Source organism: Amblyraja radiata, chromosome 2 (assembly GCF_010909765.2).
Source record: "Amblyraja radiata isolate CabotCenter1 chromosome 2, sAmbRad1.1.pri, whole genome shotgun sequence".
In the NCBI taxonomy this organism is placed as follows: Eukaryota; Metazoa; Chordata; class Chondrichthyes; order Rajiformes; family Rajidae; genus Amblyraja; species Amblyraja radiata.
Window position 1 is genome coordinate 151,345,698 of NC_045957.1, and position 23,176 is coordinate 151,368,873.

At 43.9% G+C, this 23,176-nt stretch overlaps 1 protein-coding gene across 2 annotated transcripts in view; it reads right to left on the reverse strand.

Moving 5' to 3' along the window:
* The window catches only part of gadl1 (glutamate decarboxylase like 1), an 81,624-nt gene that overhangs the window by 5,470 nt on the left and 52,978 nt on the right, over positions 1-23,176 (reverse strand). For both annotated transcript variants that reach the window (XM_033017178.1, XM_033017177.1), the window contains exons 11-14: positions 19,925-20,006; positions 16,904-17,103; positions 15,016-15,067; positions 13,260-13,349 (exon numbers count right to left, since the gene is read on the reverse strand). In XM_033017178.1, coding sequence (XP_032873069.1) covers positions 13,260-13,349; positions 15,016-15,067; positions 16,904-17,103; positions 19,925-20,006 — 424 coding nt within the window. The remainder of the gene's footprint in view (positions 1-13,259; positions 13,350-15,015; positions 15,068-16,903; positions 17,104-19,924; positions 20,007-23,176) is intronic.

Here is a 23,176-nt window from a genome sequence, read left to right on the forward strand (position 1 = left end):
GTATTCATTTATTGTATTTCTGTTTATTATATATTATCCATGTGTATTGCGTTTACTGACCTGTTATGATACTGCAAGTAAGAATGTTATTGTTCTGTTGAGGCTACATATGACAATTAAACTCTTGACTCTTGACATTAGGAGATCCTCTCTCATTGCTCCCTCTCCATTGTCTCTACTACCATCTTCCCTTTAGACCGTGTGCTTACTAGTTTTATTGGGCTCCATTTAGCTCCCATCATCTTATTAATTTTATTTCCTTGCTCTGCAAACCTAGGCCACGGACACCCAGGAATAGGACCTGTGCAATGTGGACCCCAGTGAGAACAGGTGAGTCCCCCAGAAGGCTGCGACGGTTCCTTAGAATTAGTTCCCTTTCTGCAAAAAACAGGTGTTTATTTGGTTTGAGAAAACCTCAGAAGCTCATGAATATTGAAAGCAGGATTTTCATACACACTACTTGCATCAAACCAGTCAGTCCAGCCTTTTAGTTTTCTTCATCAACTCTGCTTCATCTCACTCAAACTGCTTCGCCTTTATTTCCATTCTCCTCATGTAATTAAGAATAAAACCCTTAACCATATTGACCATATGCTCAACCACTCCCTGGAGCAGCAAGTTCCACTGTCGAAAGAACTATTTCTAATTTCCACTTGAATTTAATGATGTGAGTTATATATCAGAGGTTTATCCACTCAATTTCTAATCCTTTAGTTTTGAGATACAGCGTGGAAACAGGCCCTTCGGCCCACCGAGTCTATGCCGCCCAGCGATCCCCGCACATTAACACTATCTAACACGAAGGGCAATTTACAATAAACCAAGACAATTAGCCTACAAAGCTAAATGTCTTTGGAGTGTGGGAAGAAACCGGAGCTCCCTGGAGAACACCCATGCAGGTCGCGGGGAGAGCGTACAGACAAGTTCCCGCAGTCAGGATCGAACTGGGTCTTTGGCGCCACAATCCGTACCCCATTCCTTCTCCCCACACCCCTTGACTCCACTTTCTTTAAGAGCTCTATCCAACTCTCTCTTGAAAGTATCCAAATAATTGGCTCTCTACTGCTTTCTGAGGCACAGAATTCCACAGACTCACAACTCTCTGGGTGAAAACGTTTTTCCTCATCTCTGTGCTAATGACCTACCCCTTATTCTTAAACTGTGGCCCCAGGTTCCCAACATCGGAAACATGTTTCCTGCCTCAAGCGTGTCCAATCCCTTAATAATCTTATATGTTTCAATAAGATACCCTCTCATCCTTCTAAATTCCAGTGTATACAATCCCAGTCGCTCCATTCTATCAACGTATGATAGTCCCGCCATCCTGGGAATTAACCTCGTGAATCTACGCTACACTCCCTCAATAGCAAGAATGTCCTTCCTCAAACTCGCCTGCAGTCTGTCTGTTTTTACTTTTTTGTGTTGTTTTTTTTGTCTTGTTCAGTTAAACTTTTGGTTATTGGGTGGTGTTATGTGGGGGGGGGGGGTGAAACAGGGCTTTCTGTCTCTCCCTTCAGGGGAATGCGACTTTCTTGTCGTATCCCCCTTCTCTTCCCCCGTCTGAGCTGAGGCCTAATGGCGGAGCTGGAGGCCTCCAACCTGCGACCGACCTCGAGGCTCCGGAGGTAGAGCCAGCCAGGACTTACCAACGCGAGGCTGGCCGTCTTCGAGCTGCGGCGGCGTTCGGGCAGCAGCACGACTCGGCACTCCGGTGAGGGTGGACGGCGCGGGGCTGAGACGCTCCCGTGTGGGCGGCCCGGCTCCCGGCTGGAAGGTGCTCCCGTGAGGGCGGGGCTGAGCCGCAGCCGTGTGGGCCGCCCGGTGTGGGGCGGAGACGGTGCTCCGGTGGCTGAGGCGGCGGCGACCTGAATCCGGGGCTCGGCCGCGGGCCAGTGGATGACATCGTCGGGAGCTCGCGGGTCACAGGTTGATGCCTGTTTTCCGGAGCTCCCGTGGCAACAACTGCGTCCGCTGGACTGGAGGGCGGCAGCTTCGACCACCCCCGGGCCGCGGAGCTTGAACCGCGGGACTAACTTACCATCGCCCGGTGGGGTATCGCCTCAGCGCAGAGGGAGAAGAGGGAAGAGACAGCAACCCTAAGACTTTTGCCTCCATCACAGTGAAGAGGTGCTTGGTGAACTCACTGTGGTGGATGTTAATTTGTGTTTATTGTGTGTTGTTTATTATTACATGTATGGCTGCAGGCAACGACATTTCGTTCAGACCGAAAGGTCTGAATGACAAATAAAGGATTCAATTCGAGATGTGGTCTCACCAGGGCCTTGTATAACTGCAGAAGGATTTATTTGCTCCTATACTCAACTCCTCTTGTTATTAAGGTTATTCATTAGCTTTCTTCTGCTATACCCGCATGCTTACTTTCAGTGTCTGATGAACAAGGACCTCCAGATCTCATTGTACTTCTCCTTTTCCCAACTTGACACCATTCAGATAGTAATCTGCTTTCCTGTTTTTGCCACCAAATTGGATAACCTCACATTTATCCACATTAAACTGCATCTGCCATGCATCTGCCCACTCACCCAACCCATCCAAGTCACCCTGCAGCCTCATTGCAACTCCCATCGTTCACCAGAAATAAAAGCATTCAAATCAAAAAACGATTACAGTTTTCCCATCGAAGCATTCAAATCAAAAAACGATTACAGTTTTCCCATCGAGTGCATCCATGTTCTTGTACCATGTTATGTATGGTACGTATGAGGAGAGGAGGGGGGGAGGGGGGGGAGGAGGGGGGGGGGGGGGGGGGGAGGGGAGGGGGGGAGGGGGGGGGGGGGGGGGGGGAGGAGGGGAGGAGGGGGGGAGGCTGCTGCCACGTGCGGCCGCAGGCAGCAGATAGATAGGAATGTTTGGTGAACGTTTTAAACTCTGTCGGCACGCAAAATGTGGCGCCACCTTGTGTTCAGCCGAGGTAGTATAGATCTTCTACAAGATCTAATCGGGTTATGTGCAAATCAAATCACAGTACCTAGGTACATGTAACCGTAGAGTATCATTGAATCATAGAAGAGAACATCATATTCTCAAAACACAATATTGTACTGAATAACTTTACATTTTCAAAAGTGTTATTAGAAATGTCCATTTTCCCTAACATTGGAATCAAACAAGGCTGGCATTAGATTCGTTCTATGCTAGGTTTGAATATTCACAGTAGCATCATCTCTAGCAGCAAATCACACCCAAGTCTGGCCTCATTTGAACTGCCATGTTGATTGTGCAACAGCCCAAAGGCTTGGAGAGCATTACCGTGTGTTATTAACGTTATATGAACCTTATTCTGAATCTAAGATCCATCAGCTTAAAAAAGCAATACACTCAAACAAATTATTTTACTAATTAGAGATTGTTCTAGCGTTCTAATCATAAACTAAGATTGTAATATAACCTCTCATGATTGAGGATGGGTAATGTTTTATTAATAAGTTTAGGTTTGAGTTGTTGAAGCAGAGTTCATGATGCTATTTTGTTTCTATAATAAATGCAACAAGGCAATGCTAACAGTAAATCATGTTTCTTTAACCCAAGGATGGTGCTTATATAGAGAAACTTGGTGTCTACAGCGAAACTGGGCACAAGAGGAGACAAGAGGGGATTTACAAGAATGATCCCAGGAATGAGTAGATTAACCTATGATGAGCCTTTGTCGGCACTGGGCCTGTACTCGCTGGAGTTTAGAAGAATGAGGGGGAACCTCATTGAAACATAACAGAATAGCGAAAGGCTTGGATAGAGTGGATGTGGAGAGGATGTTTCCACTAGAGGGAGAGTCTAGAACTAGATGTCATAGCCCCAGAATTAAAGGACGTGCTTTTAGGAAGGAGATGAGGAGAAATTTATTTAGTCAGAGGGTGGTGAATCTGTGGAACTATTTGCCATAGAAGGCTGTGGAGGCAAAGTCAGTGGATGTTTTTAAGGCAGAGATAGGTAGATTCTGATTTGTTCACTTATCAGAGGCTATGGGGAGAAGTGGGGGGCAATGGATCAGCGTTCTCGTCGCGCGCCCCGTCAGTACCCAGGCTCGCCTGGGGAAGCCAATGATCCTCCCAGCAGACTAAATTCTACAAGACGACGCCTGAGAGCCAAGTCAAAGAATCCTAGTCATTATCCCAAAGCCGAAAGCAGCAACAACGACCAGCCTCAAGAGCACCAAGCAGTTGGACCTGCTCTCCGAATACTACAACTGAATGTTGAAGGCCTCTCTGCAGCCAAGCGACGCCTCATCGAAGTCCTCGCCCACCAACACTCCATCGACATCATCTGTCTCCAAGAGACTCACGTTGGGCACAGAGGAAGCGGGCCGTTACACCATCAATGGCTTTGATCTTCTTTGCTATTCAGGACTGGACATGGCCCCTGCTTGGCCAGCCTTCACAAATGGGGCAGCAGCCCAACCCCACGGTGTGCTTGTGGAGAGCAGCAAACAATGCAACACATCATTGAAGCATGCCCTCAACAAAGACTCAAAGGAGGACTTGTCACCCTTCATACAGCAGATCAAGAGGCAACTGCTTGGCTAAAGGACTTTGCATTCGCTAAATAAATAAATGGGGAGAAGTCAGAAGAATTGTTTTTTAGGAGACATAGATCAGCCATGATTGAATGGCGGAGTAGACTTGATGGGCCGAATGGCTTAATTCTATTCCTATCACTTATGACATTATGACCTTAAGACAGATCCCATCCTCTGAGGACCGAAAATTGGAAAACAGTCAAATGCAACAAGTTTTGTTTTGGCAGCTGTTTATATTTTTTAAAAAAGGTTATATTTTGTTAAGGTGCATGTTTATACAAATGTGCTTCGGTGATATTCATGTTTATATGACCTTGTTGGAATGACCTACAAAGAACAGGGAGAATAGAACAATAGAGCACAGAAACAGGCCCTTCAGCCCACAATGTCTACACTGAATACGATGCCGTTAAACTAATCTCCTCTGCCTGTAGATCTGCGATTACCTGCACACTCATCTGCCTCTTAAACGCTACTCTCTTATCTGCCTCCGCCACCAGCCCTGGCAGCATGTTCCAGGCACCCGCCACTCTCTATGCAAAAAAATCTGGCCATGTACATCTTCTTTAAATCTTCCCCTCTCACCTTACAGCTATGCCCTCTCAACTTTGACCTGGGAAAAAGGTTCTGATGGTCTATGCCTCGTGTAATTTTATAAACATCTATCAGGTCTTTGTCAAACCTCAGACCCTCCAGAGAAATCAATCCACGTTTGTCCAACCTCTCCTTGTTGCTCATACCTTCAATCTAGGTAGCATTCTAACAAAATCTGACTACAATGTGATCATGGCTGATCATCCACAATCAGTACCCCGCTCCTGCTTTTCTCCCATATCCCTTGATTCCTGTAGCCCTGAGAGCTAAGCCTTCTTAACTCAAACTCAACAGCGATAAGACAGAATTCCTCCTCATAGGCTCCAAAGCCACACTCAGCAAAATCAATAACCCCACTCTCACCATCGACGGCACCACTGTCTCCCCATCTCCCCAGGCCCGCAACCTTGGCGTGATCTTTGATTCCACCCTCTCCCTTGAGCCTCACATCCGCCATGTCATTAAAACCTCCTTCTTTCATCTCCGCAACATCTCCAAACTCAGACCCTCTCTCACTCCGCCTGCTGCTGAAAGACTCATCCATGCCTTCATCTCCTCCCGACTGGACTATTGCAACTCACTTCTCCTTGGCATCAGCTCCACCTACATCAACCGACTCCAACTGGTCCAGAACGCAGCCGCCCGACTCATCACCCACACCAAATCCTGGCATCACATCACTCCAGTCCTCAAAAAACTTCACTGGCTTCCCATCTCCCACCGGATCACCTACAAAATCCTGGTCCTCACCTACAAAGCCCTCCACCATCTGGCCCCCACATATCTCATTGACCTCCTCTCCCCCTACCAACCCTCACGGTCCCTCAGATCCACATCAGCCGGTCTCCTCTCCATCCACAAGTCCAACCTCCGCAGTTTTGGGGACAGAGCCTTCTCCAGGGCAGCTCCCAGGCTCTGGAACTCCCTCCCCCAACTGATCCGCAATTCCGTGTCCCTCCCCATCTTCCAGTCCCGCCTCAAGACCCATCTCTTCACCTCTGCCTATCCTTAGCCCCACGTCCCCGTCCCTTTTCATCTGTGCATTAATTGCCTCATGCTGTGTTTTGTATTGAATTCTGTCTTTACTTTGTGTACTAGTCATGTCTCTACTATTTATTTCATTCCCCTTACATGTTTTTCCTATACATGCTCAATTTTTGTAAGGTGTCCTTGAGACTCTTGAAAGGCGCCCATAAATAAAATGTATTATTATTATTATAACTGAAGAAATTCCTCCGCATCTCCTTCCTAAAGGAATGTCTTTTAATTCTCTCTCCTGACCTGGGGAGGTCAGATGCTGCCTCTTATCTACTATTGAAATTGAAAGTAAGCAGATTCAAGCGGGGTTTAGTATCATTTCTTGCTATTTGTTTTACAAGTTAGTCTTGGACAGTTGCCTGAAGTTTCTGCCACATCCCGTAGGGTGCTGATGCTCTGCGGACTGTGGGTTTCTTCCTGCCGCTGAGTTTCATCCGACTGATTTGACCTTCCTCTTGACAGAATCTGGTCAATGCGGGGCCCTGGGTTGGGGATTTTCAAGCATTTCTTCCGTCCCTGATGAATTTTGAGACCACGAGTTGATGTTACTTTAGTCCAGCCACATCTACAGGTCTGAAGAACGTGTCCAGCTGCTCGTTTTTCAAGAGTTTTGCCACTTGCCTGATTCAATGTCGTGTCCGTTGCAAGGTTTGTTACCGGGTGGTCAGTCGATGAGTCATCTTGCGCCCCCGCTCTCGCAGACTCTAGGGGTATTCTTCTCTTTGAACTTTTTGTAGCCAAGTGAGGGTGGCTCTTGTGCCCTAACAAGGTGACGGAGCCAGCTGTTATGGGTAGCTAGCCCATAACAGCCCCGTTGGGGTCTGTTTCCTCCTGTCAGCTGTCTCTCCAAGCTGTCACATGGTCTTTCCCTTGTCGTCACCTTGTAATAAGTGTAATTCACACCAAGAATCTGCCTCCTTGGAGCTACAAATTAAAGTTACTTTACCATCACTGCTATTGTCTTTACAGTCAACATGCCAACAATCTCAAGGGAAGCTGGAATGGTTCCCAGAAACAAATTGCATGCTGAAGTTTGCACCAGACACTACTAGATGATATGCATGCAAGTATCTCTCAAGTCTAAATCATCTCATTAGCACCATCTTGATGGAAGTAAATACTTGCAATGATTTTCTAGTGCAAGGTATATTAGTGGTGCAAATCTAACAATGTCATGACATCAGCGGGGCTGACAGCGAGTTCAGAAGTTTCACAATGGCTATGGCAGAATGATGCACATCATCTACTGCATAAGCCCAGTCATTATGTACTGCTGTATCTGGCTCAGCAGGTCAATGGTCCCACTCCTAAGATGCAAGTACTGAGAGAGTGAAGGACCATTGAAATTACCTCCTTTCAAATCAGACATGAAGCCTAGGCCACATCCACCTCTTCTGCAGAGATTGAAAGACCCTCTGCTTCTACCCTCCTTAGTATTTTAACCAATAGTTATCCAGCTCCTAGTCTGTGGAACAGCATCCCTCTTCCCATCAGAACTGCCCCCTCCATCGACTCCTTTAAGTCGAGACTTAAAACTCATCTCTACTCCCAAGCCTTTCTTGACGTCCTCTGAGCGAGGGCTATATGTATGTAGTGATGTATGTATTTAATCTATGAACTACTGTTGTATAACGTTAGTACCTCCACCAATGTAAACCACTTTGGCCAACGAGAGTTGTTTTTTAAATGTGCTATAGAAATAAAAGTGCCTTGACTTGACTTGACTTCAAACAACATGACTGAAAATAGCCCAAAGTTATTAGGGAATGTGGGGAAAGACAAGATCTCAAGGCAGAACGGAGCCAAGGGGCCAAACTGCCAACTTCTTGGTGCATCATAACGTGACCCACCACATTCTGTGTAAACAACTTGTCTTGTAGCAAATAGAAACTGGAGATTACATAAAATATGTTTGATTTATAACTTCATATATAAAGACTACATCATGTTGTGATCACTGCCCAGTCCATCACCGGCTTTGACCTCCCCACCGTCGAAGGGATCTATCGTAGTCGCTGCCTCAATAAGGCAGCCAAAATCATCAAGGACCCACACCATCCTGGCCACACACTTATCTCACCACTGCCATCACAAATAAGGTACAGGAGCCTGAAGACTGTAACGTCCAGGTTCAGGAACAGCTTCTTCCCCACAGCCGTCAGGCTATTAAACACAACGAATAAGCTCTGAGCTCTGAACTGCAAAAGACTATATTATTATTTGTTATTTGCACTATATTTGTTATTTATTGAACTTTCTATTTTTCCCGTTATATACAATGTTTACATGTTCACATATTCTGTTGTGCTGCAGCAAGTAAGAATTTCATTGTCCCGTCCGGGACATATGACAATAAAACACTCTTGATTCTTTCTCCAGTTTTTAGAAATGTTATCAGCTTGAGACAGTAACTATGTTTTTCTCTGTTGCAAACGCTGCCTAACCTGCTGGGTATTACCAGAAATTCTGCCGTTATTTTAATTTTGATGTGGATATTTTCGCACATTTACATTTTCAGTTACTAAATTTACTTTAATCCAGCTGTAATAGTGCTTAAGTTGCTGTAATTACATAGTGTGGTTTGAAGCAGTCAAGGACTAAAGTGCTTCAAACTCTGAATGAGGTGCATTCTTCAACACAGGGAAAGAGAGGTGCACGCCAATACTGTGTTCACAATAGAATAAAACATCTCAACAGAAGCTAGTCAAAGTTAAATATCTTTTAATCCTTTACAACCAATTCCAAATGAAAACAACCTCTTGAGTTTCGGTGCATTGTGTTTTGTTTCAGATATGCATAGACTGCATACAATACATTCCCTGTATTCTGTGTGTACAAATATATGACACTATGTCCGCTGTTGCCTCTTGCCTCCTGAACCACATTTCCTGAGATCTAATATGCCTTTCAAGTTTTAAGTGTGGGTTTGTGAAACTCAAGTTAATTGACACTCATTTAAAAACTGAATGCTCACTAAGTTTTTGTTGCTTAAAACCCTCATACTTTGAGAAAAGGACTGTTATTAAGCATAAAATTGGCACTTGCGCACATGTCAAAAGGAACAGATGAAATATGTTTAAGGAAATGGATTAGAGAAGATTATTATTTTCCCTGGTTTCCTTTCCTCCTCCCCATCCGCCACTGCCCACAAGCTCATAGTTTCCCAATTCCACCCACTCCTTGAGATGACACAAGGCCCAGAATCAAAGACTTGTGCCTAACTGCACAATGAAAATATTTTCCAATCCCCTCACTAAGTAATAACTACAGAACTGTGTGGCAGATGCATCTATACCTTGGAAAGGAAAGAAAGATCATCTTGTAAACAATATTCCCTACTTTGTGCATAACATTATGAGAGGTTTAGTTAGGATAGATCGTCGGAGCCTTTTTCCCAGGATGGAAAAATGAAACACTAGAGGCCGCAACATTAAGATGAGAGGGGCAAAGTTTAAAGGAGATGAGCAAGCAAGTTGTTTACACAGAGGGTGGTAAGTGCCTAGAACGTGCTGCCAGGGGTGGTGAAGGAGGCAGATACGATAATGCCATTTAAGAGACTTTTGGATAAGCATATGTAGGGAATGGAGGGATGTGGAATATGTGCAGGCAGATAAAGTAGGTCTTGGCATCATGTTTGCCACAGACACTGTGGGCCAAAGGACCAGTTCTTGTGCTGTACTGTTCTATGTTTTCTGTTGACAAATTCAGGGTGTTGCAAGGTACTTTATAGCTAATGTAGGTGAGGCCACATTTAGAGTATTTTGTTCAGTTTTGGGCACCTTGTTATAGGCGCCAAGCTGGAAAAGGTGCAGAGAAGATTTACGATGATGTTGCCATGACTTGAGGACCTGAGCTATAGGGAGAGGTTGAACAGGCTAGGACTCTATTCCTTGGAGCACAGGAGGATGAGGGGTAATCTTATAGAGCCGTACAAAATCATGAGAGGAATAGATCGGGTCTCCTGCCCAGAGTAGAGGCATCAAGAACCAGAGGACATAGGTTTAAAATGAGGGGGGAAAGATTTAATAGGAACCTGAGGGGTAACTTTTACACATAAAAGTTGTTGAGTGTATGGGACAAGCTGCCGGAGGAGGAATTTGAGGCAGGTGCTATCACGTTTAAGAAATATTCAGACAGATACATGGATAGGATAGGTTTAGAGGGATATAGGCCAAACGCAGGCAGGTGGGACTAGTATAGATGGGACATGTTGGTCGCTGTGGTCATGTTGGGACAAAAGTCCTGCTTCCACACTGTATGACTCTATGACTCTAAAACAGGTTACTATACAAATGCAGTTACTTTGTAATGTAGCATTAGAAGGAAGTACATACCATAAACTGCAGCTATCACTGCACCAGTACCTTGCTTATAGCAAGCTTATTGCCCCAGTGTCACAACTAAGAACTTTTTGCAAAGTGTTTGGCCAACACTTGAAAACAATGCACAACAGATGCATTTTTGCAGCATCTTATGTGCAATAAATTGTTCCCAGGCATTTCATTGATGTAAAACAAAACTGGACACCATATTTTAGGGCATAAGCTTAAAGGGCATAAGCTATTTTTAAGGATTGTCTCAAAGAAAAGAAAGATCGAGTGGTAGTGACGTTCAGAAAGGTAACTGGAATCAAAGGCTCAGAGGCTGAAAACAGTTGTTAATGGTGGAACTTTGAGGACATACTTGGACTTGGGCAGAAATTGTAAAGGGTTGTAGGATTAGATGAAACCATGAAAGGCCGAGAGATCCAGTGTGAGAACATTTTAAGAAAAGGTTTGTTAAAAGCAAACAGGAGGGAAAATGTAGCTTCAGATTCAAGGTGGACCTGCCCCACTTTGTTTCAACAGAGAGCTATCAGCGCCATCTGCTGGCATTGTAGCTCTGGGACCAGAGCATCAAGACCATATAGCTGCTCAAAGCCAAGGGTTGGGAAGTCTTTGCGTACCTGTAAACCTGATAAAGCGAGAAATCTAATCTGATTAATCCTGTTCAAATGGTATGAAGTGGTCTCCACAATGAAGGCCACAAACCTCCCAAAAGTTCTGAAGGGACACAATTTTTCCTTTGTCACCCAGATTTCAATTGATTTTTCCAAAGCCTTGTAGGTTATTTCTTAACATAAGGCACTGTCTTAATAGCTGCAGTCAAGACTTCCGCTTCCTGTAGATGAGATGGGAGGGTGAATATGTTGAAGGAAGCAGAGGGAAAGGAAGACCAGGAGGAAGAGAGATCATGTGGAAGGAAAATTAGGTGAAAAAAAGGTGAGCTATAAGAGAAAGTGAGGTGGAGGCAAGATAGTTGGGGAGGTGGGAAGGAGAGGAAAGTGAGGTGGAGGGGGGAAGATGAAAGGGAAGTTATGGGTGAGAGAGGAGAAAGGAAGAGTGGAAGTGGAAGAGAAAATAAGGGAGGAAAGAGGAAGGAAAAGGAAAGCGCCTCTGGAGGGAGGCATCTCGGGTGTGGGAGGCTCTAGTTACGGGGTTTTACCTGAGTGGGTATTTAAGGCCAGGTAACATCCGTGACCAGTGAGGAGTAGGGAGCAGTACTGTACAGTATAAAATACGTCTTGTGCACACAACTCGTGTTCCGCCGGGTTTAGGCTGGACCCCTGTGAGTCCCCGCTACACTCTCTCTTGAAAACATCCAATAAATTTGTTTTCCCACTGCCTTCTGTGGCAGAGAATTCTGGGTGAAAAAGCTTTTCCCCATCTCAGCCCTAAATGACCTACCCCTTATTCTTCAACTGTGACCCCTGGTTCTGGACTCCCCCAACATGGGGAACATTTTTCCTGCATCTAGCGTGCCCAATCCCTTAAGAATTTTATATGTTTCTATAAGATCACATCCTTCTAAATTCCAGTGAATATAAGCCTAGTCGATTCATTCTTTCATCATATGTCAGTCCTGCCATCCCGGGAATTATCCTCGTGAACCTACGCTGCACTCCCTCAATAGCAAGAATGTCTTTCCTCAAATTAGGAGACCAAAACTGCACACAATACTCCAGATGTGGTCTCACCAGGGCCCTGTACAACTGCAGTAGGACCTCCTTGCTCCTATACCTAAATTATCTCGCTATGAATGTCAACATGCCATTTGCTTTCTTCACTGCCTGAGTGCCTGCTGTACCTGCAATGGTAGACCCCTGAACAAAACGTTGTTGGACTATGGGACTTTAACACGTCTAAACTCACAGCACATAATGTCTAAACATACATTTTTAACATCCTGTCAGTTCTCCTTTTGGGCTACTCACCGTAATCTCCTAAAGATTCATTTCTAGTCTCAAGGCCAATCCTGACATTTGGCAACATTTAGCTTATGTTTAACTGGATTCCTTTTCTACTGTTTCCAATGGACAACTTCCAAAAATATAGCTCATGTCAGATATAGGAAATAAAATACATTCTTAATAAGGCGGGTAATTTTGACCATAAGCTGTATCAGGGCCACCAATACATATGACCTGATTTTCATTCCCATACAGTTCAGTGGACGTAAGGATCAATGAAGATGAATAATAGGCAACTAAATTGATATAATCAAATGTACTCTGCCCCAATTACTTAAATGCTCCGAGCTCCATTCTTGCACTGTTGTCTCACGGAGTTACTTCATCAGCACATTCTGAAACCCCTTTAGCAAAGAAGCCATAATCAATCTTGGCAATCAAGTTCTCTAAAAATCTTTCCACCTTAACAGCCCAAACTTCCATATGTTAATTGAGTTTAGTTTATTGTCACATGTACCAAGATACAGTGAAAAGTTTTTGTTGCGTGCTATCCAATCAGAAAGACAATACAATCGAGCCGTTTACAGTGTAAAGGGAATAAGGGGATGATAAGGGAATAACGTTTAGTGCAGGGTAAAGGCAGTAAAGTCCGATCAAAGATAGTCACCAATGGGGTAGATAGTAATTCAGGGCTGTTCTCTGGTGTGGTAGGATGATTCAGTTGCCTGATAACAGCTGGGAAGAAATTGTCCGTGCATCTGGAGGGACAGATTTATGCCAATCCTGCTTGGTATTTTGATATACGTGAAATGATGTGTAAGTGTCAGTGAAGTCTAGGAGCCTTGATTATTCATAAACGCTCACCGTGTGAAGTTTCTTCCAGAAATCCTGGTTCTCGGGCACATTTCTCAGGCTAGGTGGTATGTACCAAAAGCAGACGTTCGTGTACTCCGGCTAAGGATACAACAGGATTGATGTAAAATGAGTATGTAGTTTAACAACAAAGTGTAATCATATCTAAAAACACTGAGGTTTCTGAAATCAAACAAATATGGCAAAGATAACAGACAGCAATGGTGTTATTGACCAGCCACTGAAGTGGCTACAGTATTTGTCAAACCTTCTGGAAAGTCATCTTGAACACAGAAGTTCTGTGGGGGCCAAGTCAATGGATATTTTCAAGGTGGAGATTGATAGGTTCTTGATTAGTACGGGTGTCAAAGATTATAGGGAGAAGGCAGGAGAATGGGGTTGAGAGGGAAAGATAGATCCGCCATGATTGAATGATGGAATAGACTTGATGGGCCGAATGGCCTAAGTCCGCTCCCACAAGTTATGAACCATTCATGAACATCCATCTCCTGCTGACTGATTTAACTCAGTTAACCCCTGAAGAAGCATTCAGCCACCATGCCTAAGCCTAAATGGCACAGTCAAGATTCACAGGTTCACAAGTTACAGGAGTAGAAATAGGTCATTCGGCCCATCAACTACACCATTCTATCATGGCTGATTTCTGCCACCTAATCCCATTTTCCTGCCTTCTCCCCATAACCCTTGATACCCGTTCCAATCAAGATATTGTCCATCTCTGCCTTAGAAATATCCACTGACTTGTCCACAGCCCTCTGTGGCAATGAGGTCCACAGATTAACTACCCTCTGTCTAAATAAGTTTCTATTCACCTCCATTCTAAAAGAGCACCTTGGAATTCTGAGGTAATTACCTCTGGTCCTGGACTCTCCCACCAGTGGAAACATCCTTCCATCCACTCTATCTATGCCTTTCATTATTCTGTAAGTTTCAATGAGGTCCCCCCTCAACCTTCTAATCTCCGGCGGGTAGAGGCCCAGTGTTGTCAAATGCTCATCATATGCTCACCCATTCATTCCTGGAATCATTCTTGTAAACCTCCTCTAGACCCTCTCCAGAGCCAGTACATCCTTCCTCAGATATGGGGCCCCAATTTGCTCACAGTAATGTTTTCTGACCCAGCCAAGTAAGCACACACCAAATCCCAATCCGACCACTGGTATAGTCACTAGATAGTGCTTTGAAGAGGGAGCCAATTTTAATTTGGTACTCCTAGCCTCATACGCCCTCACTCCAGTTCTTTAAGCCAATGGTTCTCCTGACTTACAGGCTGGCTCCCGATGATACCAGTGTCCTTGATTATTGTCTCTACTCAAGGTTAGAACTAATAACTGTAGGACCTTGGTTTAGTCCTGACCTTGGGTGCTATCCAGTGGAGTTTGCATGTTTTCACTGTGACTGCATGGGTTTTCCCTTTGTGCTCCAGTTTCATCCCACATCATAAATACAGGCAAATTGGTAGCTTAAATATGCTACAAATTGCAGGTAAGGGGCAAAAAATGGGAAAGGGGAGGGGGGGGGGGGGGGTGGAGGGGGCTTAGGAGGAAGAATTAAAGGAATTAGGGGGGGGGGGGGACAGGATACTTCTAGATGCATGCCAGTATGGATTTGATGGATTGAATTATCTCCTATGGTTTCAGGAAATATAGAAAACATTATTTCTAAACTGAGATAAATTAATAATAATTCCACAGCAACATTTTCCAGCGGAGAAACTAAAGTGAAGGATTTGAATAACATTGCTTACCTCCAGAATCAACCTGAATTCATTCCTCTTCTTAATTTCCTGTGCCAGATACCTACAATTAGAATCAAATGATGTTGTTTTCAAAGGTTACCAATGTTAACAAAGGGACATTTGTAAATGCAGCCTTACACCATACACAACATAAAAGACAAGGGTCCCTCAACAGATCTAGATTGGTCCTTATTGATAGAATCTTCGGTACTCAATTTGCAAGCCTGACGTTCTTAAGTGTCAATGGTCGCCTATAAGTTCAATCCATCCTGATAGGGCGTAAATCATTCCTTAACCCCATCTTTACAGGCACAACAGTGATACCTAAAAGATTTATTGCAAACAGCATGAGAACTTTTCCCATTTAGATTAAACAGGCACAGAAGTACGTGCACTTTAGATGTTTAGACTACCAGCTTCATGTATGTGAAGGACTTATCGTGTAATTCCCATCAACCAAGGTGAATATCAAAGTTAACTATTCTTTTTAATGACCTTGCAGATGCAGACACAACTATGAGGTGAATCTGCCTTGTTGCTGCATTATTGTATTCACCTCTGGATCACATCATGGACTTTTAAACTCTTTCTTATGTACCATCGATAAAAATGTACGGTACAATAGTAACAAAAGAGTAACGAGTTATCCTCTGCTATTTTGCCTTGGTTTCAGCAACAATTTTAAAGTGCAGCACAGTGGCACAGCGGTAGACTTGCTGCCTTACAGCACCAGAGACCCAGGAATGATCCTCATTGTGGGTGCTGTCTGTATGGAGTTTGTACGCTCTCCCTGTGACTGCCTGAGTTTTCTCCGGGTGCTCCGATTTCTTCCCGCATTCCAAAGACCTGTGGGTTTGTAGGTTAATTGGCTCCCAAAAATTGTCCCTAATGTGTAGGATAGAACTGGTGTATGGTGATCGCTGGCTGGTGTGAAGTTGGTGGGCCAAAGGGCCTGTTTCCATACTGTATCTCTAACATAAAAAACTAAAGTATGTTATTGTCGCCTTATGTAACATGTAAAATAACTTGTATTTATATAGCATGTTTTATACGGTTGGATATGTGCGGAGATCGCTGGTCGGCGTGGACTCGTTGGGCCAAAGGGCCTGTTTCCACGCTGTATCTCTAAAGTAAAAGACTCCAGGATGACAGTGAGAGCCATGAATCCTTCAATGAGAGCAAACACATTCCAATACTGAGTAATCGCGGCACCTCAGGAATAATGAGGACTATAGTAAATCCAGAAGGTCCAGTAATATTGCAAGTTCACAGCAGTCCATGCCTTTTCAAACAGCTGACACAGACACAAGGGCAAAATATATATTGTGTGCAGATTGATACATTTATTTATAAACATAATTCAAAGGATAGAACTAACAGAAGGTCTACCCTTTGAAATATTAACTGTTTTTCCTGCCTCAGATTCTACCCAATGGTGTGTTTACAGCATTTTCTGCTTTTGTTTCAGTTTCAGCATCTGCAGTTGTTTGATTTTTAAAGGATGTACTTTTTAATGTGACAACTAGCATAACTAGAGAGCACTGGTCTAAACGGAAATGTTCCTTATCCCATTGTTCCCCACCTCCTAAGCCAGCACTGGGACAATGGGATGAAAGATCACCTCCAGTATTGTACGTTTCTATGTAGAGTCATGGAGACACAAAGAACTGCAGATAATGGAATCTTGAGCAAAATACAAAGTGCTGGAGAAAGCCAGCAGGTCAGACAACATCTGAGGAGGGAGTGGATAAGCGATGGTTCAGGTCATCTGAAGAAAACGTCTTTGTGTAAAGCACTTTGTGTTTTGCTATGTAAAGGTATGATTAGTAGGTGGAATTTTTGAAGTTGAGCAGAATTTGATCCTGTCCAGGTTCAGCTGCCATGGTCAGTGTCTTACCTGGCTGATGCAAAAGCACGGTTGACCCTTTCCTCCAGTCCACTTGACCCAATAGCCTTCCATGTTAACCAGAATTTGAAAGCATCAGCCCTCCTGCTGCACTGAATTGACTTGTCACCTTTATCATAGTCCACGTTGTAAAACTTATCCTGTTGGAACAGGTACATGGCCTGGGCACAGTGGCAATTGTCTATCAAGCCCTGGAAAGAAGAAGAGAAAACTGAATAAACATGTGCCATATTGATAACATTTCTAAATAGTTAATTGCACCCAAATGTTCACCAGTGCTTTCGCAATTCAGAAGTTTACTGGTGCCTTACCAACTGCATGCTTTATTTGAGTTATTTCCCAGTTCCATTTAATTTAGCTTAGTTGAGAGATTCAGAGTGGAAACAGGCCCTTCGGCCCACCCAGTACACGCCAATCAGTGATCACCCGTACACTAGTTCTATCCCACACTAGGGACAATTTACAGAAGCCAATTAATCGACAAGCCTGTATGTCTTCGGAATGTAAGTCAAAGTCAAAGTCAAAGTAGCCTTTATTGTCATTCAGACCTTTCGGTCTGAACAAAATTTTGTTGCCTTGCAGTCTTACACATAATAAAATAACAAAACACACAATAAACACGAATTTAACATCCACCACTGTGATGGAAGGCAAAAGTCTTAAAGTCTTTGTAGCGGTAACTGTGGAGGGTTTATGGCCCTGACCACGGGTGAACAATGGAGGAAGACTGACTACTTTGTGCCTTCCACCACAGTGAAGAATGCTGTGGTGGATGTTTGTGTTCAATCTGATTGTATATTGTGTGTACTTTTTTTTAATGGTACCGCTGCTGGTAAATTCATTTCACTGCATTTATATGTGTATGTGACGAATTAAACTGATTGATTGATTGTTTGAATGTGGGAGGAAACCGGAGCAGCCAGAGAAAACTCACACGGTCAAAAGGTCATAAGTGATAGGAGCAGAATTAGACCATTCGGCCCATCAATCTACCCCACCATTCAATTATAGCTGTCCTAACTCTCCCTCCAAACCCCATTCTCCTGACGTCTCCCCATAACCCTTGATACCCATACTAATCAAGAATCTATCTATCTCTGCTTTAAAAATATCGGTTGATGGCCTCCTCAGCCGTCTGTGGCAAATAATTCTACAGATTCACCATCCTCTGACTAAAGAAATCCCTTCTCATCTCTTTCCTAAGGGAATGTCCTTTAAATCTGAGGCTATGACTTAGACTCCCCACTAGTGGAAACATCCTTCGCACATCCACTCTATCCAAGCCTTTCACAATTCAGCCATAGGGACAACATACAAACTTTATACAGACAGCACCATAGTCAGGATCCAACCTGGGTCTCTGGCACAGTAAGGCAGCAATGTTCCCACTGCGCCACTTTGCTGCCCATCTGCACCACTGAGCCACCCTTTGCATTATTTAATCTACTCACTTAGTGTCGGACTAAATTCATCGCTGAGGGGGTGAATCACTACGTGTGCTCAATTAACTCATCTCTACGCTAGAATCGAGACATTCGACAATAATTTCCAGCAAATACGATTAGAGTTATGGAGGACACATTTGGACACTCTAGACTAACTCTTACTGGCTATCATATTAGGGAATAAACAGGATGATAAAGAACGTCTAGGCTGGAAATGGCCACTAGTGACGAGAGCTACAGAATATAAGACCACAACCAGCACGGTAGAGCTGCTGCCTTACAGCGACAGGGTCCAGGGTTCGATCCTGACTACGGGTGCTGTCTGTACGGAGTTTGTACATTCTCCTGTGACCTGCGTGGGTTTTCACCTGGTGCTCTGGTTTCTCCCACACTCCAAAGACGTACAGGTTTGTAGGTTAATTGGCTATGTTAATTGTAAATTGTTCCTGGTGTGTGTCGGATAGTGCTAGTGTACAGGGATCACTGGTCAGCGCAGACTTGGTGGGCCGCTCTGTATCTCTAAACTCAAATCTAAGCTAAATAAGGCACCTGGGTGAAAATGGAACACGATTTCTTTAAACGTTACCAAACTATTTTCAGTTTACTTTATTCACAGTGTGATGGTGCTGAATGAGATTGGTATACTACATGTTCAAACTGTGTCTTATTGTCTTTACATAGACCATAGGAACTCGGCTGCATTTACTCCTCTGTAGCGCTGCTGATCCAAGCTAGATTCATGGTTCAAACAGCAAACCATGCTTCATGATTACATTTTCATTATCAAACCACTACTTAATAACAATGATTTAAATTGCCCTAATCACTATGTATAAACTGACACATCCTGCCCAATTTGTGGTTGGGATAATATTGGCATGCTTACAAACTGCACTGCATCTACTTTTGGTGCACAAAAACGTAGCTATATTTCATGCTAACATCTCATTTGATACCATGCAAAATTATCTGCAACTGGCCAACATCTGGGCGGCATGGTGGCGCAGCGGGTAGAGTTGTTGCCTTACATCGCCAGGGACCCGGGTTCGATCCCAACCACGGGTGCTGTCTGTACGGAGTTTGTATGTTCTCCCCGTGACCTGCATGGGTTTTCTCTGAGTTATTCGGTCTCCTCCCACACTCTAGACGTACAGGTATGTCGGTTAATTGGTGTGGTATAAATTTAAATTGTCCCTAGTGTGTAGGATAGTGTTAATGTGCGGGGATCGCTGGTCGGCGCAGACTCAGTGGGCCAAAGGGCCTGTTGCCGCGCTGTATCTCTAAACTACACTAAATAATTTCATTCAACCTTTCACTGACCGCAAATGGAAGAGTGCTGAGCTACTATCTACCTATTTGGTGACCCTTGGACTATCCTTGATGGGACTTGCTGGCTTGACCTTGTCCTAAATGTTATTCCCTTATCCTGTATCTATACCCTGTAAATGCATTGATTGTAATCATGTATTGTCTTTCAGCTGACTGGTTAGCACGCAACAAAAGCTTTTCACAGTACCTCGGTACACGTGACAATAAACTAAACTGAGCTGAACTAAAATATACTTACTGTGTTGTTCTTCAGAAGAAAAGCACAGCACTGGATACCGGCCATCAGCATTTTGTGTGGATTCCATGCAACTGAATCAGCCCTAAAGAGAGAAAATAAAGAAAGTGGAGGAAATAATCAAAATATTGCTCCTTCAGGGCACAGCCAAGACTAGGGAAGAATCCTCTGAAGGAAGTATCAGAAAGTAGTTCACTATCCAGAAATTATTTAATGTTGAAGTTCGCACTGTTGTTTACACCATTATTGCTCCTCGTCTCCACAATATTCCCCAATCCTACAATCACAGAGATCTCCGCGTTCTCACAATTCTGCCCTCTCAAGCATTCCTTCATTTTAGCTGTCTATCTTTAGTGCGGCACGGAGAGTTGCTGCCTTACAGCACCAGAGACCCGGGTTCAATCCTGACTATGGGTGGTGTCAGAACGGATTTTGTACGTCCTCTCCCGTGACCACGTGTGTTTTCTCCGGGAGCTCCGGTTTCCTCCCACACTCCAAAGATCATAATCATAATCATACTTTATTAGCCAAGTATGTTTCGCAACATATGAGGAATTTGTACTCCAAAGATGTACAGGTTTGTGGGTTAATTGGCTTGGTAAAATTGTAAATTGTCCCTTGTAGGATAGTGTTAATGTGCGGGATCGCTGGTCGTCGTGGACTCGGTGGGCCGAAAGGCCTGTTTGCGCACTGTATCTCTAAACTAAACTATCATTAAGGCCAAACTTCCTGCTCCTCTTCCTCTCCCCAACTCTTTCACTAAATGCTCAACTTTCCTGCTATTCCTTGTACGATCAATTTGTATTTCTGTCTGATGATCCTCCCTTCAAGTGCCTTGGGATGTTTTACTTTCATTAAGGATACTATATAAATGCAAATTAGTCGATGCAAAAATATGGGTCAGATATAGTGAGGTTGCAAGGGCGATGGCGGGCATGTCCTGCCCTGTGTAGAACGTGGACAACTACCAGAAGACGAGTGTGTGAATGGACTTGAACAGTTGGTTGAAAAACACTCTGTCAATGATCGAGATTTACAAATAATTGTGATAGTGCCATTTACGTATTTGTAGGGTAGTTAAATGGGAGGATGAAATTGGGGGAGGAGATCGTGGTTAGAAGGTCAACACATGTGAAGCAAAATAAATCTGTAGAGATGAAGATTTATCCAAGGGGCTCAGAGAGGAAAGATATTATAGAATCTAGCTTGGTGGTGATCAACCTTAGAAAACAAGTAAGTCATAGAGTCATAGAGACAAACAGCATGGAAACAGGCCCTTCGGCCCAACTTTACCATGCTGACCAAGATGCTCCATCTACACTCGTCCCACCTGCCTGTGTTTGGCTCATATCCCTCTAAACCTTTCCGATCCATGTCCTGTCCAAATGTCTTTAAATGTTGTTATGGTACCGGCCCCAAATACCTTGGCAACTTGTTCCATATACCCACCACCCTTTGAATGAATGTTGCCCCTTGGGTGCCTATCAAATCTTTCTCCTCTCACCTTAAACCTATGTCATCTAGTTCTTTATTCTCCTACTTTAGGTAAAAGATTCTGTGCGTTCACCCCATCTAATCCCCTCATGATTTTATACACCTCTATAAGATCATCCATCAGCCTTCTGGCTGAATGAAGTTCTAGCCTGCTCAACTTCTCCCTATAGTTCAGGCCCTTGTCTGGGCATATCCTCGTAAATCTTCTCTGCATTCTCTCTATCTTAACAACATCTTTCCTATTGCCAAAACAGAACCCATTACTCCGATGCGGCCTCACCAACATCGTGAACAACTGTAACATATCTTCTAAACTCAATACCGTGAATGATGAAGGCCAATGTACCAGAAGCCTTCTTGGCCACTCAATCTACCTGTGACCACTTTCAAGGAACTATGTACCTGCACTCCTAGATACATCTGGACTATAACAGACCCCAGTGCCCTGTCTGTCACTGTGAAACTCCATTCAATATTCCACAGCCCATTTGCCCAACTGATCAAGATCCTATTGTAACTATTGATAACTATCTTCACTCGAAGAAAAGGAAAATAAATGCCTGATATAGCTCCTCAAGCTATTATTTTACTCAATAATATAAGGCTGGGTTCCACTGCATCTGCATCATTTCTCTATACCCTTTGATTCCCTTGGTGTCTAAACACAACTTCCTGGGTTCCAAAGACTTAAAGTGAAAAGTAAATAAACCTCCCCTCATCCCAGCCAACCCCTAATGCTGAGATCATGACCCCCTATGTCTAGATATTCACCCTGAGGTAATAGCCTCTTAACATTTACCATGTCAAGTAGAGATTAAAGGTTTAGGGGGATATAGGCTAAAAGCGGGCAGTTGGGACTAATGTAGATGGGGCATCTTGGTCAGCATAGGCAAGTTGGGCCAAAGAGCTTATTTCTGTGCTGTGTGGTAATGAGGAAGGGTTAGTTAGCAGTCTTGTTGTACGTGCCCCCTTGGGCAAGAGTGACCATAATATGGTTGAGTTCTTCATTAGGATGGAGAGTGACATTGTTAATTCAGAAACAATGGTTCTGAACTTAAAGAAAGGTAACTTTGAGGGTATGAGACGTGAATTGGCCAAGATTGACTGGCAATTAATTCTAAAAGGGTTGACGGTGGATATGCAATGGAAGACATTTAAAGACTGCATGGATGAACTACAAAAATTGTTCATCCCAGTTTGGCAAAAGAATAAATCAGGGAAGGTAGTGCATCCGTGGATAACAAGGGAAATCAGGGATAGTATCAAAGCGAAGGATGATGCGTACAAATTAGCCAGAAAAAGCAGCATACCGGAGGACTGGGAGAAATTCAGAGACCAGCAGAGGAGGACAAAGGGCTTAATTAGGAAAGGAAAAATAGATTATGAAAGAAAACTGGCAGGGAACATAAAAACTGACTGCAAAAGTTTTTATAGATATGTGAAAAGAAAGAGATTAGTTAAAACAAATGTAGGTCCCTTGCAGTCAGAAACGGGTGAGTTGATCATGGGGAACAAGGATATGGCGGACCAATTGAATAACTACTTTGGTTCCGTCTTCACTAAGGAAGACATAAATAATCTGCCGGAAATAGCAGGGGACCGCGGGTCAAAGGAGTTGGAGGAATTGAGTGAAATCCGGGTTAGCCGGGAAGTGGTGTTGGGTAAATTAAATGGATTAAAGGCCGATAAATCCCCAGGGCCAGATAGGCTGCATCCCAGAGTACTTAAGGAAGTAGCTCCAGAAATAGTGGATGCATTAGT